General features: G+C 32.2%; 1 protein-coding gene across 1 annotated transcript in view; it reads left to right on the top strand.

Annotated features, from left to right (window-relative positions):
• Mdga2 (MAM domain containing glycosylphosphatidylinositol anchor 2) overlaps positions 1-21,479 on the top strand; it is a 772,336-nt gene that overhangs the window by 407,967 nt on the left and 342,890 nt on the right. The window contains exon 3 of the mRNA XM_026391061.2: positions 19,805-19,979. Coding sequence (XP_026246846.2) covers positions 19,805-19,979 — 175 coding nt within the window. The remainder of the gene's footprint in view (positions 1-19,804; positions 19,980-21,479) is intronic.

Here is a 21,479-nt window from a genome sequence, read left to right as displayed (position 1 = left end):
GGGAATTAAGATGCTTTAGATTTTAAGACCTTATCTTTTTTTGGATCAGACCCAAGAAATAAGGGGCTCCCTGCCCCCTTTGCAAAGCTCTCTTCTTTATGCACCAGATTTTCTGACATTCTGAATTAATACTAAGCCTGTCTAAATTTGACTTAGGTTGGGGGATAGGGAAGACTTACTTTACTCCAGGGAAGGCAATATCTACTTTTATAGGAAACTGAATGTTGTAAATACTGCATTTTCAGGGTATTTGTACTAGTAAGTTATGTTAACAGATAACTTGATAACAAATATCTAAGAACTGGGTCAGAGGGAGATATTAAATTTGTGCTATATAAGGTTTCCCAAAGGCTTGGTTTATTTTGCAAATAAAGTTAAAAATGCTTTTTCTTGGTGGCTGTCTTTATAGTTTATGATTCTACTAAAGAAAGTTTCTTAAAAATTGGCTTTTCATTTTTTAATTTAGGAGCTGATATTGTATGTTAACTTATTTTAAACACTTTTTAAATAGCTGATTATTGAGCACCTTTACACTTTGCTAAATATCTTTTTATAAATATCTTTTTATGCTCTCCCTGAAGGTACCAAAGTGGCCATTCACTTAGCAATCATTTATGGGGTGCTAAAGGCAACAGCAGTCACTACAATATCAATCCTTATCCAGAAACTAGGGAGACATTTGGGAAAATATCATTAACCAAATTAGGGTTGATGTGTTTGTTTAAATAATTCTTACCTTTGAATGAAAATATCTGTCCTAACTAGCATTTCTTTATTTCTTAAATGGCACGTGACTCTCAATATTGCATCATTTTTTGTCCCCTCAGGAATTTCCTCAAATGCAAACTGCATCTAAACCTTTCCTACTAAATCCTCTTTGAGGATTGTGATCTTTAATCTTTGTATCTGTTATCTGGTACTACCTCTGTTGCCTCCCCACAGTAGATTCTTCTCTTGTAAACCCACCATGTTCTCTGATCACACTATTAACTCTCTATTGTCTTTTTTGGGGGGGACTGTTGACCCAGTCACTGGTAATGATCACATCCTTGATTTTCAAAGATATTTATAGACTTTCAGATATGGCTTTCAAAGCAGGCACTGGGAAGAAGTGAGGAAACTCAGATGTATGGGACAGTTAGTACTTATTGGTATCAATTTAGATAAATAGGAAACAGGAATGGACAACACAGATTAATTTCTTTTTGTTTTGCCCATCAGCTGCAATGTAAGTAGATTTCCTTTTTGCAAACCTTTATGATAACTGCATGCAGAAGAAAGGTGCATCAAAAGCAACAAACCCTTTGCATTGACTTGTATCATTCCTTCCCAAAATCATTCCTCCTATTTTTCCCCTTCATCTTCATTTTCTGGGCTTGCAATTCCCAAGACTATGTCAATACTATAATCCTTGCCTTCAGCTTTCCTCTTTTTAAAGGACTCAAGACTAAGAAAGCTGGTATTATTAATCTATTCATTTAGCTAAGATTGTGAAGACTAGAAAGGTTTATAGGATCCCTTCTGCCTATAATATCTGAATTACTACCAGTTATTCACATTGTTCTTTATATGATGTTTCTAAAATAAATAAAACAACAACAGATTCCTCTTTTGAATGACATGGAAACTTTCTTTTTTATTTTTCTATGATTATTCAGAGATTTAAAAAAAATTCTTTAACATATAAATATTTATATGCATATATATACAACACATATATATATATATATATATATATATATATATATATATATATATATATTGTCAATGGACCTTTATTTTATTTATTTATCTGCAGTGCTGAGAATCAAACCCAGGGCTTCATACATACTAGGCAAGCGCTCTACCACTGAGCTACAAACCAGCACTCAAGATTTTTTAAAAATATCTCTTTGTTAAAACTTATAATAAATATATAATAAATTAATCTATTGAATGAGTGAATCAAGAAATGGTGAGCTATCACTATTGCACATTCCGTAATAAGTAATAAAGAAAAATCATTATGTGGCCTGATGTGAACACCTAAAACTTATGTCATTTTCTGCTCAAATCTTAAATTAACTTTGAAAAATTAGCCATTTTAAAAACAATATTATAACTGATGTGTGATACTTTTCCCTTTCAGATATTTAATAAATATTATACACTCTTAAAATCAATAACATAATGAAGATTTTGATCATTTTGTTATACTCTACAATTATGTAATTAGATGTCATAATTACATGTTCAAATGATTACACATATGAACACAAATTTCTTAATTAGCAATAATTATACTAATGATCTAAATTCACAGAAATTGGCTGAAGTGACTAAATCAAGTAAATACTTCCATTCCAAGAATGATTTGGGAAAATAAAAATGTGTATCTATCATAGACTGTCTTTCCACAGACTCTAGCTATTTATAAGAAAGCTGATGTAAATTGTATTTGTTTTGCACTGAGAATTGAATTAAATATGTCTTTCCTGCAATAATAATTACATAAATTTATTGAGAGAGGCAAAATACTTTTCATATTGTCTTGGGTATATTTTGGAATCTGTGTCGTTCCCTGTTACCTGATAAATTCCCCATACATTTATCTCTCCTTGGTTTTGTATCCTTAACATATACTGTTGTAGGAAAATAATGACTATTTGAATATATTTTATATCTTAGAGTTTCTTGGACATCAAGCACACAAGTAGCATAGGTAGATATACATTTACAATAATGATATCTTAGCTCTTTATCACTTTATTTATTTAAGGAATACAATATATGAAAACCATTAATGATCGACTAAAGTTTCAGTTTTGTCCAAACCTTAATTAATAAATGATGTCTATAATAATTATGTATACTGGAGGGCTTATGATGGTAGGTTAACATATATGTATATGTTGAAGATATAAAATAGATTTATATGTAGTATAAATATTTCATATATGTGTATGTTTATATATATATATATATATATATATATATATATATGTTTTACATATATATATATTATTTACTGGGACAGTATTCAGTAACTATATGATTACTATATCTCTTTTACTATGTGATTTGGGTTTTTATTGTGTATGTGTGGAAAATGAAATTAGAAAAAGTAAAAGATATGTAAATAAGATATTTTATAATGCTGTGTGTACAGGTCTTATTTTGCATTCAGGTAGATGAAATCATAGCTTCAAGCTCAGCAGCTTCATCTGTTTTACCTATTTCCTTAATAAACCTGAGTTCAAGTTATACCATTACTGGTGAGACATTGATGGCATCCTCCTTCATGATTTTAAAAATGTTTGAACTCCTCTCCACACTTGGGGTGAGACTGAAAAGTTCTCAGAAACTTCTCTACATATATCTGAATTTTATCACTCTAATAGGCTGTTAGGTCAATACTATAACTGTTGATTCTGTTTCTTAACCAAGTACACTAAGAATTGCATCCATAAAAATTGATTCCTCACAAAATACATGTCTTCCCTTCTGAGTTAATTTGGTTCTGATTCTATTTATTTATTTATTGAGGGTGCGGGGATTGAAGTACTGATCTATATCTCCAACCCTTTTATTTATTTATGTATTATTATTTTTTTTTGAGACAGTGTCTTGCTAAATTCCTCAGGCTGACCTTGAACTAGAGATTCTCCTACCTCAGCCTCCTCAATAGCTGGGTTTGTGGGTGTGTGTCGCTATACTCAACAGATTCAGGACTCTTACTGATAGATTCAGATTTGTAACACTAATGCAGTAGAGTCTGGTAAATGTAGTTTTTGGTTTTTGGACTCTGAATTTCAAGAAGACATCCTAGTCAAAAGTTGAAGGTGTGTGAGTAACACGGACTATATCCTGTGGTCACAAGAGGCAACTGTATGAGGAACTTTCCTACATTTACCACCCAATAAAGCATTTGATACTTATCATATTTAGACAAAAGTTATGGTTTCTAATTTAGTAGTGAGTATATCTTGAAACTTCCAGAGAACTGAAGATAATAAATTCCCTATTTTTTGTGAAAACCAGTCTGTTTTATGAAGACTTCTCTTATATACCTTTCTCTTTTAACTTTCAAATTCCCCATCTTCCCCCTTCTTTGCCCAGGTTACAGATTCAAGGTTCCTTTTCTTAATATTTTTCCTGTCCCAGGAATAGTCACTCAAGAATCCCAGGTAATATGATACAGGATAATTTGTGTTTCATTCTTCATCTCCATTTCACTTGGGAAACATAATTTTGTAGAAATATAAATATGCACAGGAAATTTTACAATGGGTCAGTAAAGTTTAATAATGTATACTCTTTTTTTGTAGAGTTAAAGTGTAGCCATTTTTTCCCCTTGTTCTTAGGGAACAAGTACTTTAAAACCACTGAAGTCAGTGTCTTTTAATACCAAAGTAATACTGAACATAGGTTCTGAATTTAGAATGGGCTCATAGCTGTATATGCTAGTGATGGGACCATGGGAAAATCATTTTTCTGCTGAAGCATCAGTTTACTCAACTGCAAATTGGAAAGTAGTAATTAAACAACATTATTTTTTGAGGATTAAAAGGGATTCATTAACAAAGAAATTGCCTTAGTAAATACTTGTGACTCTTAGTAGAAATATAGTCAAAGATGGTTGTTAGAATGTTGGAGCCACTACTAACGATGTGGTCTTCAGAAAGTTAATCTTTCTGAATCTCAGTTTAGTCATCTGCAAATTGAGCATCACAATGTTAGCTGGTCGGATTTGTATGAAGACAGTGATGCAAGACTGTTGCTCATTTTGTCTCTTTCTAAGCTTGTTTCAAAATCGAAACAGGTTAAATATAAATTCTTGCAATATTTAACCCAGGCATTAATCTAGTGAGCTGAAATATTTCAAATGTGTCCAGGAATAGCATACTGTTAATATCCTGTGATCCATGAGTTCTGAAATTAGGGCACTTAAATGGACATTTAAAGTAATACTATTTCAGGGATAACATTTCTTACCCCTTAGTTCAGTTTTACATATCTTATTGTTGATAGCGCTGGATCACCTGGATGTTGAATGGAGTTTAAATTATAAGCTGACAGTTAAGTGTAAACATCTTTTATGCTACCTCCAAGGATTTCAGGGTGCCCAGAAAGAGTGCTTTTGTTTTGTTTTTGCTTTTCTGAAAGGTGTTCAAATATTTTGGAAGCAAAGTATAAAAATTTGCCCAGAATCCTGAGAATGAAACAATAGGAATTGAGGATATTAATTTGCTTTTCAGGTCTAGGTACCCATAAAAATGCACACAGACAAATGATTCACTGCAAAATATTTCCGTGGCCAATTTGATGTCTCCTGGGAGTTCTTTAGATGAAGCTTTAGAAAACATGAAATAGAATTGCATTGCATTACTCATTCGGCACATTCTGGCTAAATTTGTTAGGAGAGTCCTAGAATGTCATAATCAGAAATACTTTTTAAGTCTTTATACTTCAAAGATACTTCTTTTTTATCAGTATGCTTTAAAAAAATCTCTTAAGTAGTACTCATTTATTTGCTTACCTTATAAACAAATGTAAATACAACTTTAGTATACTGTTGTCTTGGAATTAAAAGAACACAGAAATTTATTATTTCTTACATTTCTAATACTCTGCTGTGTCTACAATACTGTTAACTTAGATTATATTCCATTATAAAAGGTACTAAAGAAATTACTGCTTCACTTTCAACAAAATCAAAAATGATGGTGAAAACATTCCCATAATAAACCCATAAGGAGAAGATGGAAATATTCAGCCCTAACACTCAAGGAAAATCCTTGATTTGTAAATTTTGTGGTCAATCAATATTGATTAACAAGTGTAAAAATGCTAAATTTTAAATCAAGGAAGACTTTTAAAGTTCTAGAAGAATCATTATAGTAGCACTTGAATTTTACCTGCGTTTATTCACTTGCATGATTAAAAAAAGTTTGGAATATACTGTATGTCATTATAGCACCTTTCCAGCATATAAATGAGATATTGATGACTGGTTTAATGATGTTTTTAGCCAATATTTTATTCTTCCTTTTATTAGGTGCTACTCAAATCTTTTAGATGGTTAACACAGTGTTTCCATGCATGCAATTTCCTTTATTTCTTTCATTACTTTCAGTTGTTTCTCCAAGGTTACTACTTTCATTATTTTTCATTTGGTAAACAAAGAAGATCTTTTATTTATAGAATCTTCAAATGTTAAAAATGTATTTCTGATGTTTTGCTTCAGCTTCCACAACAAATTATATTCAACTGCTGATTTCTGGACCCAGAGAAAACATAGTAGCTTAAACAAGATAGGCATGACTTCTGTCTCCCAGAAAGAAGTCTAGTTGTAGGGAGTATTATTGAGATGCGATGGTTGTTTTGTGACATCACCAGGGATCCACCCATACATAACATAAGACTTCTACTTTGGAGTTGGCCCACAACCTAAGGTGGAGTCTATTATGGTTTGAAGATATTCCCTCAAAAGCGCATATTCAGAGGTGAAATGATTGGATTATGAAAGCTGGAACTTCATCAGAGGAAGTTTTTTGGATTTCTTGAATTTTCTTTTCAGTTTTAGATGCCCAGAAAAATGCACACAGACAAATTATTCACTGCAAAATATTTCTGTGGTCAATTTAATCCATTTGCTGGAATAATAATTTGAATAGACTACTGGACAGTAACTCTAGGCTGGTGGGGCATGGCTGTAGGAAGTAGATCACTGGGGGCGTGGCCTTGGACTCATCTTTGGCCTGGCTCCCCTTCTTTCTTACCCCCCTCTTCCTCTTCTCTCCTCCTCCTTCTCTTTCTTCTTCTTTTTCTCTCCTCCCTCCCTCCCTCCCTTCTCCTCCCCTCCCTTCTTCCACTCTCCCTCTCTCCCTCCCTCTCTCTCTCTCTGTCTCTCTCCTTCTGGTTACACTTAGGTGAACATCTTTCTCTACTATCCCTTCTCATTCTGCCATGAATTTCTGCTATATCTCAGGCCTAGAGATATGGAGTCAGCCAACCATAATTGAGACCAATGAAACAATATTACCTCCACTAAATTTGTTCTTTTCAGGTTTTTGGTTACAGTAATGAAAAGCTGAGTAACAAAGATCCTATGATTCTATTATATTCAACTTCAGGAAACAATGAAGTAAAGGGAAAAAAATGAGCCCATTCCATTCTATTTTAAGAAATTTATCCACAATGCCCTCTTAATGTTTTCAGTTACATGACATACATGTGTGCAGAAAAAGTTAACCTAGTAGACCTGAGGATGCTATCCTCAGGAAAGTCAATTTTCAAGGTTGGCCTTTGGCTGGAATCTAGGAATTTGAACTTCAAGAAGGATCCTACCATTTCCTAACCAGTAGAAGTGGCTCACTATTCCTAAAGTTGTTTTTTTTTTAAATAATAATATGGTTTAAACTGAACACTTGTTTTACTTTTAGGCTGCTGGAATTTTGATATTTGCTAGAGGGTGCTTAAGTGATCAGTGGCCAGTGAAAAACTTGGGTGTGGGGTCTTCAATGAGCTTCACTGGTAGACAACATAGCATAAGAGATGTCATACTTTAGGGCTGGGCAAACTAAACACACTGTGTGATTCTATTGGGAGGGGACTCCTGAAAGCTCGAGTCCTTTTTCCTCCCAGAATTTCCCCGTATACATTTATCCTTTTGTTAATTTTGCTTGTATCCTTTCACTATAATATGTCATCATGATCATGATGATGTCTTTATAATAGATACATACTTTTTTATAGGTATAGGAATATATTTAGATGGATTAACAAACTCATTAATGATTATAGATTTAAAAAAAATCCCACTGTGTATATTCCAAAATGAAAACATATAAATAGACTCAACTTTCACTTGAAGAAGTATGTGTCAAACGATTAACATCTCAACTGAAAGTCCTTATATTGTGGGTGCCTTGTGGAGAGCTGTTTTATCTAATTCATTCTTGTATTATCAGAATTATACTATCAGGAATTCATTCAAGCAGAAGTTATTTTGATAATGATTTCCATTTCAGGTTTGGTTATTTGGACTAGAGATACCAAGATCAAGAACAGTCCTTGACATAATGAGTTTCTAGCTTAGTAAGGCAAAATAATTGTATTTTAGGACTGATTTCTAAGAAATAGACACGGAGAAGAAAGTTCAAGTACTACTGGAGCAAGAATGCAGGAGAGGAAAAGAAAGAAGATGGGTAAGGACATGATTTTGAGAGGTTAGCTCCCTTCTGGCACAGCAAAGGAATTCTGGGCTGCAAATTATGGTTCAGAAACTGTCCTAACTGGAGTAAGGGAGCAGGGCTCTCATATTCCACATCAATCATTAATGGGCTAAAAGCCATTGAGTTGAGGAGTAATCTAAATGATTTCTAAGACTTCATCTTTGAGTGTAAAGTGACTCCACGGCCAAAGGACCTTCTTTGAGAAACAAGGAATCCTTAAGAGGTACATATAGAAAGAGCAAAGAGTGTAAGGGACTCAGATGAATACATGTTACTTGCTCTAATTATAACCAGCTACTATTGCAATATGTTGAGTGCTCCCTTAGAGGGAATTACCAGTGCTATGGCAACAAAGAGAGCAAGGCATGATAGGTCTTTGTGGGAGAGGGAAAGCTTCCTAATAAAATTATTTATAGAATATTAGAGGACATTAACTAGCTACCAAATAAAGGAAAAAAGGAGAACTTTCAGGTCAAAGGAACCCAGTGTATAAAAACACAAAGTCATAAGATCATAGAAGAACTGGAACTGTTGAGAAGAAAAATTCCCAACATTAAAGTCTGTCTTGGTTCTAATATCAGGGGATGAAGTATAAAAACATTCTGCAAACTTCTAAAGAAGTAAAATCCTCTTGCTGTTGTTTGAGTCCCTGTGGTTAAATTCTGTGTTGTGTTTTAAAACCAAAGCCTTTTACCATGGGTATACATTCAGCCAAGCACTTGCTTACTTATAAGCATTTGTCCCAAGATGTACCTTTTTCTTTCACTCTGGTTTGCATTAGTGCTAGCAGGCCCTGTCCTAATTCTCCATATGCACAAAAGATAATGCTGTTAAAGATAAGCATTACATTTATTTGATTTCTTTCATAGTTTATTTACAAAAGAGGTGAATCAATTTAGCTTAACTCCAAAGAAAATGCCAAAGGAAGCATTTGTGCATATTTATTAGTTATATGTGTTGATTCTGTTTTTTAAGATATCTAAACCTTGTGTTCTCTGCTTTAAGGCCTATCTAGTGTTGAGAGTACACAGGTCCTCACTTCATCATTTCCCTGTTTCCAACTCCTCTGTCATTATGAGTTGCCCTTCATCACCATCTTTGTTCTGACTGGTGAGAAGTCCGACCTTGAGTCCGCCTTGCTATTCTTCATACTCCTTTTTTAATTGTTCCCAGGAACTTCTTATTTACAATTATCAAATAGTAGCTCTAATTTATGGGAAACTTTTAAAACTGTATATTATTATAATTAGTGGTATTGGTGATGATGCTAGTAATTATGATCCCTAATAATCATATTAGAAAAACACTGTACTAGAAAAAAAGTTTTATTCATAGACTATAAAGACTTTAATGTTAAAATTTTATTGCCTTGTCCAAAAATTGTGGTTCTTTTGATAAAAGCACATTTAGAAGCAAGTGTAACATGTTGTTATAATTTATTATAGTCTGATACAATTTATTAAAAATTTAACCTGTCTGATCTAGAGCCTTATGCCATTCAGAATTTTCTTTTTTCTCTTTTTTTTTGTATTAAGTGATTTCAAGAAAACCTTTTTCCTCTCTAATTTTCCCTGGTATCAATGCAGGAGATAAGAATAAACTTTATTTTCAAAATACTAATGAATGCTGTCTGTTGAGAGGTACTAACCACATGCATTCTTTTATACTCTTGCAAGTAGATACCTGTAGCTGGCTTTTCAGGTTTACCTCCCAGTGGTTCTGGAGGCAGATCATCCCAATAATCATAGACAATCCAATGGATGATGTTTATCTTGTATTTTACTCTGGCTTCCTTCTATCAGTGAATGATCTTCTTTCAAATCACAAATAAGGATGGGACAAAGTTCAGATTTGTTTCTATCGATCGACCTGAGTATGTTTGCTTTAACTCCTTGGTAACTGATAGAAAATATCTTCAACTCATGAATCTCCATTCACTAGACATTAATTAAAGGAGGAAATCAGAAGTCTCTCATGATGGTTAAGGTGTAAGTCCTGATTGAATTTGTAACATCTGTGCATCATGCTTTTAGAATTCAATCAAGTTTGTCTGTGAATTATGCTCTGGGTTTTTAATGTTTTCCTAAGATTATCTCAGTCAACATTGATTTTATTTAAAGCTATATAAAATCAGTCATGTTTAGGTAATATGATTTATCAAAAATCAAAATACATAATCCTCTTTCAAGAATTGGATAGCCCTTAGCTAAGAGTTAGGTTCTATAGTCTAAGATGATCTCCATTGTTATTCCTTCAGTTTACTAGAGAATTAAATTAAAACAATATGTCCTAAATTTAAATATTTTCTCTTTTTGTTAAAGTTATTTTTATGGAGATTACTATTTAATGTTTAATAGGATATAAACATGTATATTTAATAATTTATATCTAAATATCAGATATCTATAATTCCTACTGTGGGACTAGTAATTATCTCAAATGTCTACTCTCCTGTACTTTCAAAGTTGTGGAACCATCGAATTATAGCAAGAAGATGCCATTCAGAGTAAAGAGTATCTTTCCTAGTCGTACTTGCAACTAAGGATGGGAATATAAAAATGATGTAAGCAGAAATATTAGGAATCCCAGAAACTTCTGTGAAAGACAACTAGCAGTTGCTTTTTGTCCCTTTTCTTTTCTTCTGCTAGGATATGGAAAGTGGATCTGTGATTGCTATGAGTTCAAGCAACATCCTGTAGAAAGACTCTCAAAAGAGAGTGCATACCTGAGTACTCAATGAAGCAGGACTAATCCATCAGTGAGGCTAGACTGCCTCACTCTCTAAATCTTTTACATGGCATAATCTAACTTTCCTCTTGTAAAAGTCACCATAAATATCTCTATCTTACTTATGATTCATCATTAGCATTATATCCCAAAACCTCTCAACTTTCAACTCAAGTACATTATTTTACACAATATGTGTACATTATCTATAGCACTAAGTTCTGGGACTTCTCTGTTGAATCATCCATGAAGTCTTGCTGTGGTACTTAACTTTTTTTTGCTTCTTCCAAAGTTATCCCATGGCGGCATAACTCAGAAGAATCTCTAAGAGAAGACATTAAAATAGAAAGAGGAAATGGTAGTTTAGGGTAAAGCCCAGAAAAATGAAACTAAAATAAATTTAGTGTATTACATTAATTCATTTATATATATATATATATATATATATATATATAATATTTAAGCTATATATTTATATATTCATTTCAGTGTAGTTATAGTTTAATCTCTACTGGTTTTCTACTCATAAGTTTCTCAATAAGAAATTCCCTTTTAATTTTCTCTTTGAGCAATGACTATGTTTCCATGTATTAATAATCTTTTGTTTATTTATTTATAACTATACAGATTTAATCAAGATAACATGGCCTTACTATGTCTACTTTAAAAAAATAATTAGGGTTTTCTTTGTTGTCAATGATGTGATTAATTTTTGCAAATGTTTAATAGACATGAGATAAAATCCATTGTTCTATGAGTGGAAGACTATATATTTCTTGGTTAAATATTTTGTTTATATTTTTTAGCTCTTCCCTGGCTTTTTAAAATTTTAATTAAAAAAATATTGTATTTTCTATAACTGTCTAATTCTCAAAGAGATATACTGGAATTTCACACTGCAATACATTATTTTTCCCTTTCTAATTTTATTTGCTTTGTTTATTGTACTGAATGCCAATTAATAGAAATATGGTATTGTTTTTTAATTTTAACATTACATAAAGCAATGGTTTTCTTTTTGTGTTAGTCTTAATATATGTAAAGAATTACTTCTGATTGACTCATCTTATTTTAATAACTATTACCATTCCATCCATGCCTTCTTTTCCAATCTTGATTTCTAATCTTTTATTGTTACCTCACATTATATACATATATATGTATGTATATATGTATAATACATATATAATGAATTTGGAATATATATATGGCATATACAAAATACTATATGTACATTTTTTTATCTACATGCAATGCAAACTTCATAAAATCATGTTTTAACCTGTTTTGTGAATGGGAGAGTTGGGAATCAAACCCAGATGCTGTACCACTGAGCTGTATCCACAGCCATATTTTAACTTTGTAATCCAGTCCAATAGGCTTTTTAAAGGCAAATTCAATGTAATCATATCTAGTCTATGACTGATATACGCTATTCTTAGTTTGTAGTGTCAGTTGCACAGAATGATGGCAACAGTACTTAATAATGCACTGTATATTTCAAAATTGCTTTAAAGGTAGATTTCAAATGTTTCTACCACACACACACACACACACACACACACACACACATACACACACACACACAAATAAAATGGTACATGAAGTAATAGATTTGTTAATAAGTTTGACTTAATCATTTCACCATTATTTATCTATTAAATAATACTAAAATTAAAATGTTTTATTAAAATAAAAGTGAAATAAAAACATTCTATTTAAAATTATATATTTCCTTTTTATTTTCGCCATTTTTTGCTTATTCTTTCCACTTTTGTCCCCTTTATCTCATTTTTCCTTCCATTAATGAAATTATGCCTTTTCCTATTATTTTAAACATGGATAATATTTTGCCTACAAGTTGGGGAGTCTGCAGAGAATCTAGCTTTCTCAGCCCTTTGATTCTAGAGGATTAATAGGACCAGCTGCAGCAGGTTGGGAGTCTGAATAGGGGCGGGAGTGTATATCTGCACTCAGAGACTAACTTCAACCCAGAGACTCCTGGAAACTGAACAAGAGAATGTGACTGTGCTTGGGGGTGGACCACAGGAGGCCAAGAAGGGTGGTATGCATGAGCAACAGAAGAAGTAAGGGACTAGCTGCCCCATCTCATGAGTGGATCCCTGGAGAGACTCTGGGGAGATCCCTGGTACAATGTCCTAGCTTAGATTGATACGTGAGGGGCTCTAAGGTATATTGATTTAATATCTTCAGATAACTAGCCACTCAAATAAATCACGTGAGGCCTCACTAAACCTAAGCCCTGCCCCCAAGACTACCACCTACAGGAACTCTTCTCACAGAACCAAGCTGCAGCTTCACCCTGGTGTGGAGCTGACAGTATTTCCTATCCTAACTTCATCTTACCACCAAGAAGGGAAGCAGAGAAATTTTTGAACTCCAGCTGGCATCTTGGTGAGCAACCAAAAAAAAAGAAAAACAAAGTTTGACAGCTCATGGCCTCTACTCTTGTAGCCAGTACATATCTCAAGAAGAGTAGGACATAGTGAACAAATATTCTCATTAACTATTTTTATCTATTGCAGTGAAAATGACTCCTTAATTTCATCAAGATTATTTTTCTCTGTGTATACTGAAAGATTCATGGGCACATATATATTTATACATATTTGTTTCTGTTTTCTTATTTCCTCCATTTTTTCAAGGTAGTTATTTTTCCTTTCTTTTGAGAGGTAGTGTTTTTGATTATGATATTTTGGCTTTGTTTTGTTTCTTCACTCTTCACTGTCCTGTTCCACTTTTTACCCTTTCCCCCCCCTTTTTTTCCTAACACCAAATTCTATTGTTATCTCTTTCACTCTTCTTTTAATACGTTATTTCTATCTTTTCTCCTCCCCCATAACTGTCACATCCTATACAGCTTTTGCATGTCCCACATTCACCTATCAAAATTGCAAATCCTTTTCTGCCCACCTATCTCTTCTTTTTTCCTCTGTATTCTTTACATCTCTTAGCACTAATTGGTCTGTACAATGCCAGCCCCTATCACTAATGCTGTAGCAATAATACTGTGGAAGTCAAATATCCCATCTATTATCTGTTTTTATGCCTGATATAATATTGATCCCTTACTGTTCTTACTGATGGAAATTGCTAGTCCTACCAATTCTGTTTGTTATGCCAATTAGCTCTGTAGATGTCATAATGGGAACAAGAACTTTATTGTTATACAGGTTGTTACTACTATTTGGTTCCAATTAACATTATAAATGCCATAATAGGAACCAAGAACTTAGTTTATTCTTAGATAGGTTATTACTATTATTAGGTTCCCCCTAGTATGTGAAAAGGGACACTAGAAGTTAATGGGGTAGAAACTCTGCTGCTTCTGATGCATTTGGATAGGTGAATAGACACACAAACAATATGAAAAAGCAATGAAACAATGCACCCCAAGCAACACAGAATGCCTCAACAATAGACTGCATTGATACCACAGTAGAGGACATGTCAGAAAACTAATTTAGAAAGTGCATGCTAAACTTATGTATGAGGTAAAAGATAATGCAAGGAGTGATATCGGAGAGAGAATATAAGAAGTGGAAGATCATTTTAATAAGGGGGTAGAGATCCCGAAGTAGAATTAATCAGAAATCCTCAAAATGAAGGAATAAATAAACCAAATTAGAAATTTAATGGAAAACACTACCCAAAGAATACACCACTTGGAAAGAGTTTCAGGCAATGAAGACAAAGTATATGATATTAAAAATAAAGTTGATCATGGAGAAAATAAGAAACTATAATCAGAATTTGAAATAAATAATGCATAACATTAAAAGGCCAAATATGATTCATAGGGATAGATGAAAGCTATGAAGTACAAACTAAAGAATGAAATATTATCGATGAATATTATAATATTTTCAGTGAAATAATGTCAGAATTTACCAAACCTTAAGAATGAAATGGAAAATTAAATATAGGAGGCATACAGTACTTCAAATACACAAAATTATAGCAAACCCATTCCCAAGTCACATAATTATGAAAATGCCTCACATAAAATGATAGAAGTTTAAATGCTGCTAGAAGAAAATGACTGGTCACATTTAGTGGTAAATTATTCCAGCCCTCAGCTGATTTTCAACCTAGAACCTTACAACTAGGAAGGAGGTCTTGGAATAGTATATATTAAGCTCTAAAAGATAATGCATGCCAACCAAGAATACTGTATCCAGTAAAATTAAGCTTCAGAAGTGAAGATGAAGTTAAAAACTTGCATGATAAACAAAACTTACAATGAGTTAAAAACTAGAAAGCTTCACTTCCAAACATATTTAATAAAATATTTCATGAAGAAGATTGGAGAATAAAATGAAAACCAGCAGAGAGCAGAGGGAGAAACTACATTAGAGGAATAGTCAAGCAAAACAAATCTAATTCAACTTAAAATCTAGAAATAAAATAATAGGAAATAAATATCTCTTAATAATAACACTGGATGTAATTGGACTAAATTTGTCAATCAAAAGACATAGGCTAGCAGATTTAATTTAATCCATTAAAAAACAAGACCCCAAAATATTCTGTCTCCAAGAGACTCATCTCATTGGCAAAGATATCCACAGACTGAATATGAAAGGATATGAAAATATTCTTCACGTAGATTCATAACAAGGGGTTTCTGTTCTCATTATCAGATAATAATGACTTCAAGCCAAAGGTAATTAGAAGAGACAAAAAATATTACTTTGTACTGCTTAAGGGAAGCATAAAACACCAAGAAATAACAATTGTAAATATTTATGCTCCGAAAAATGGAGCATCTATATATATCAACTAAACTTTTCTCAATATAAAGAATCAAATAGACCACAACACAATAAAACTGGATGACTTTAACATGGCTGACTTAACAGTAGATACATCTTCTAAACAAAAACTTAATAAATAAGCTACAGAACTAAAAAATACAATAAATAATTTAGACTTAACAGACTGATATAGAATATTTCATCCATCAATTATTGAATACACTTTCTTCTCAGCAGTACATGGAACAATTTCTAAAATAGACCACATCTCCAGCCACAAAATAACACTTAACAAATACAAAAAGAGAGCTAATACCCTGTATTCTATCAGATCAAAATGGAATGAAATTAGAAATCTATGGTAAGATAAAAAATAGATACTACTTTAACAAGTGGAAACTAATTCACTATTGAATGATAAATGAATATCAGAAGAAATCATGGGCAAAATAAAAAATACGTAGAAGCAAATGAGAATATGGATACAACATATCAAAATCTTTGGGGAACTATGAAGATAATTCTAAGAGGAAAGTTTCATAGCATTGATCTCATACATTAAAAGAATAGAAAGATATCAAATAAATATTTTAGTGTTATACCTCAAGTCCAAAGGGGGAAAAAACAGAATCAAAACTGAAATCAATAGAAGATAGGAAATAATTAAAATCAGAGCTGAAATCAATGAAATTGAGATTTTAAAAAATGCTAAAAATTAACAAATCAAACTTTTGGTTCTTTAAAAACATTAACAAAAATTGAAAATCCCTTAGCTAAGCTAACCAAAAGAAAGGGAGAAAATTCCAATTGTTAAAATTCATAATGAAAAATGAAACACCACCATAAACACTATTGAAATACAGAGTATAATTAAAAACTATTTTAAAAATATATACCTGAGTGAGATAGAAAATCATGAAGACATTCAGAAATTCCTAGAAACATAGGACCTACCCAAATTGAACCAGGAGAATACAGAAAATTTAAATATAGCAATTTTAAGTAAAGAAATTGAGGTAGCCATCAAAAGCCTACCAAGAAAGAAAAGCCAAAGACTAGATAGATTCTCAGCAGAGTTCTACTAGACCTTTAAAGAAGAACTAATACCAATTCTCCTCAAATTATTTCATGAAATGGGAAATGAGGGAACTCTTCCAAACACTTTCGATGAAGCTAGTATCACCCTGATATCAAAACCAGAAAAAGACACCAAAGAAAGAAAACTTCACACCAATATCCTTGATGAACACAGATGCAAAAATTCTTAGTAAAAGACTGCTAAATTGCATGAAAAAGTGCACCATGATCAAATAGGTTTCATCCCAGGAATGCAAGGTTAGCTCAACATAAGGAAATCAATAAATGTAATTCAGCACATCAATAGACTTAAAGACAATAATAACAACATAATCTCAATAGATGAAAAAAATGACAGAATACAACATCCATTCATGCTTAAAACACCAGAAAAAAATAGGTATAGAAGGAACATACCTAAACATGATAAAAGCTATATATGATACACCCAAGGCCAATATCCTTCTAAATGGGGAAAAACTTAAAGCATTCCTCCTAATAAAAGGAAGAAGACAGGGATGTCCACTTTCACCACTTCTATTCAAGAGAGTCCTTGAAACTTCAGCCAGAGCAATTAGGCAGAAGTAAGAAAGTAAAGGGATATAAACAGTAAATGAAGAACTAAAACTATCTATTTGCCAATGACATGATTCATATATAGAAGACCCAAAGAATTCCACCAGAAAACTAGAACTCATAAATGAATTCAGTAAAGTAGCAGAATACAAAATTAACACCCCAAATCAATTATGTTTTATACTTTAGTGACAAATCAACAGAAGAGAAATTAGGAAAATCCATTGCATACATGATAGTCTAAACAAAACAATGCAAAACACAAACTTGAGAATCAATCTACCAAAATACAACCTCTAAAATGAAAACTACTAAACACTACAGAAAGAAATTGAGGAAGACCTTAGAAAATCTATAAACTTTCCATGTTCTTGGATAGGCAGACTCAATTTTGTTATAATGGCCACACTACCAAAAACACTGTGCAGTGTCAATAAAATTCTCATCAAAATTCCAATTACATTCTTCAAAAAATAGAAATAGAAGTCATGAATTCATTTGGAAATTAGAAACCCTGAATAGCCAAAACAATCCTTAGCAAGAAAAGCGAAGCAGGATGCATCACAATTCCAGATCTTAAATTATACTACTACTATAGTAACAGAAACAGCATGGTATTGGCACTAAAACAGATAAGAAGAACAGAATAGAATACACAAAGACAAATCTGCAAAAACTACAGCTGTATCATACTAAAGAGAAGCACCAAAACATACATTGGAGAAAAAAATAGCCTCTTAAACAAATGGTGCTGGGAAAACTGGAAATCCATATGTAGTAAAATGAAATTTAGTCCCTATTTTTCACCCTGCACAAAACTCAACCCAGAGCATCAAAAACCTAGGAATTGGACCCATAAACTGTACATACTAGAAGAATCCCAACATCGTGTGCATCCATAAAAATGGGATCCTAATTAGAATAAGATATAGTCCATGCTTGTATAATTTTATCAATATAATTTCTACTATTATGTTAAATAGAACCAAGAAAATAGTTAAATTTAAAAGAACATTAAATTCTCTTATAGGAAAAACAAAAATGTCACTTATTTACATATTTCTTATTTGTTAACTTGTGGAATTTGAATTAAATCAAAATAGAACCCGAAATTTCCCAGTGGAAATATTGCTAAAATCAAAACATTCTTCTTGCTATGTCTTTTCTTTTTAGGGGCCTATAAATGATAACTTTATAAACTGGTTGGTTAGGAATCATGCCATTTTTTGTACATCCCATGCACAAATAAATGTTGAGTAAATGTCTGATATTTCTCACTTTTAATCAATCTCTTGTTAAAAATTACAATTCATTCACAAGTGAAAACCTGGTTACATTCGTAATTATACTTTAATGATATGGGAAATTTTTAAAAGACTTTTTCATTGTCATTAAATCACATATTTTAATGCACATTCTGTGAAAAGAAGTACAATGATGGCACTGTAAGATTTCAATAGTAAAGACTCAAATATTACTTTCATTCTCCGTGTTTCATCATATTTGTTTGACCAGAGGATTCTATCTACTATTTCTCAACCTTAAAATAAAAACAAGTAAAGTTATGTTATTCAGCAGGGACAAAATGTAAATCATTTTTACTTTCTATTTTGTATCAATTTACATACAGCATAAGCATGCAGCTTCACCTCCCCACCCAGTTTTATAAACTAAAATACACAAGATTTAAGTTGAATGCCAGTCATTATTGCTAGTAAAAATGAAGTCTTTTGCACACAGCTGTGTTTAAAAGAATGGTATTATTTGTAATGAATTTTCTTAGATATCTAACGTATTTGGGTAGTTCAATAGAAATGTGCTCCTTGAAAAAATTTACATATTTTATGAATTTTTTATGTAAAGTGAATTATAGTTATCAAAATAGATAAATTATTTGCATGCTTAGCCATTAAAGCATAGCCATTAATTAAAAAAATTCTTTTAATAACTAGGTATATCAAATTACACATAATCTAAATAAACCATTATGGTAACATGACTAAACTCTCCAAATCAAACAGGAAATTTGAAATAAAATAATGAAGCATGTCCAAAAAAACATAATTAAGTAAACAGTGTCTAACAAAGTTTGGAAAATATGAAAGAAATTTTGAAATGTTTAACAAAAAAAGAAGGATATTCACATTTCTAATATGCTACTGATATTTAACTCCCTTTATATTATAATTTAAGTTTCTCTCCACATTGATTAGACTTTTGATCTTAATTACAAGCACTGTACAATAGTATGGGTACACTTAAAATTTTATAATTTAATTGTGCATATAGATTTAAGAAAGCCTTCTCATTAATTAGATAGGAAAGGCAGTGTTGTAGCTCTGAAAACAAATTTCTCGAATGAGTAATTGCTATCTGATTTTCTGTGGGAAAACCAACCTAAAGTAACAATCTTTGTTGATGCTTGCTCAGATCAGGTGGACCAAAACAGCAGGAAGTGCATCTGACAGATTCCAAGACTCCAGTGTCTTCAATGAAACTTTGAGGATTACAAATATTCAGCGACACCAAGGAGGCCGATATTACTGTAAAGCAGAGAATGGTTTGGGGTCCCCAGCCATAAAGTCAATCAGAGTGGATGTATACTGTAAGTACATTTCCCAGAAAACTGTAAGCCCAACACAGATTTCTTTTGTCCAACTTCTATAGCTTTCTCAAAAACCGTAGTAGAGCTCTATTTGAGAATGCAAGTATATAAGACATTGAAAGTTGTTTTAATACATTTCTGAGGAAAGAAATCTTCATTCAAAATTTGCATAATTTATATGATATAATAGTACACATTCATTATAGAACATTTAGGAAATACATTGATAAGATGATAATAAATATTACAGATAATTCCATCAGTAGCTTAGTGTTTGGTGTATAATCTTCATATATATTTATGCTTATATTTCTATATTCTTATGAAACCAAGGTTCATGCTCTATGTCCTTTAACTTGTATTTATTCACTTTGCTTATGTGTGAACACAGCTATTGTTATTTCTTTAATGCACATCATATATGTAAGCAAAGTTATCTGAATGGGTCTGTGAGAACCAAAAATCTGTGTGGAGTCTTTTTTTTTTATCAAACCCTGTTGAACGCAATCAGTACCAACCTACAACAATGTTGTGCCACCTGAAAAGTGTTTGACTGATTTCTATTTTGTTCTTAGTTGTGTTTTCCTACTTGGAAAATGTATTTAAAGTCTTCTTGGTTTCCTTACTTCCTTCCCCACTAAACAATGGTCTACATTCAGTTTGGTGTTTTGCATGGGTATATCTATCATTCTGTCTGTTATCTTTCTATAAGAAATTGCATTTAAGTCTCTAATATTAGAATATAAGGGAAGGCTGGGTTTGTAGTTCAGTAGTAGAGTGCTTGCCTAGCACATGTGAGGCACTGGGTTCAATCCTCAGTACCACATAAAAATAAATGCAATAAGATATTATGTCCATCTACAACTTAAAAAAAGAATATAAGTTTTTCTCCTCATACATAAATAACACATGTAAAGTTCTTTTTTTAAAATCTATTTTTCTTCTTTTCCCCTTGCTTTTCTATCTATGTGGGATAGGGGCTACAGAGTTAGTAGTTACAGGGTCTGTGTGTCTGACCTATCATCTGAATCTCAGTTATCCAGATGACTGGGAAGTAGGTACCTGAGCAACACTTGTGATTCATCTTTCACATTAGGATGGTTGTTGTTTCCCTCCAAGGTAGAAGTCCATATTTCATTCTCTCTGCCACCTTTCAGCCCCTGAGATATCACCTGGTATAATTCAGCCACTGTCATCCCAGGCACACACTTTCTCCCTATTGTCTGGGTACATGGGTTGTATATTTTCAAACATTGCCAAGTCCCTAGCCTCCATATATTTTTGGAATATTATTCAGATATAAATTTAAATTATACTAAATTTTATTTAAATGGATTAAATAGTTCTGTAACATAACTTTTCAGAGTACATACCTCTCTTTTCTTGTTATTATAGTTTAGGTCATGAAGTTTTAAATTACACATCTCAATACCTTAAACACAGTTTTAAAATCTAAAAAAATCTCTAAAAATGAATAGATGGTTCTTTTGGTAACTTTTT

Source organism: Urocitellus parryii, chromosome 6 (assembly GCF_045843805.1).
Source record: "Urocitellus parryii isolate mUroPar1 chromosome 6, mUroPar1.hap1, whole genome shotgun sequence".
NCBI classification, from domain to species: Eukaryota; Metazoa; Chordata; class Mammalia; order Rodentia; family Sciuridae; genus Urocitellus; species Urocitellus parryii.
This window is presented reverse-complemented; position numbering and strand designations above follow the sequence as displayed.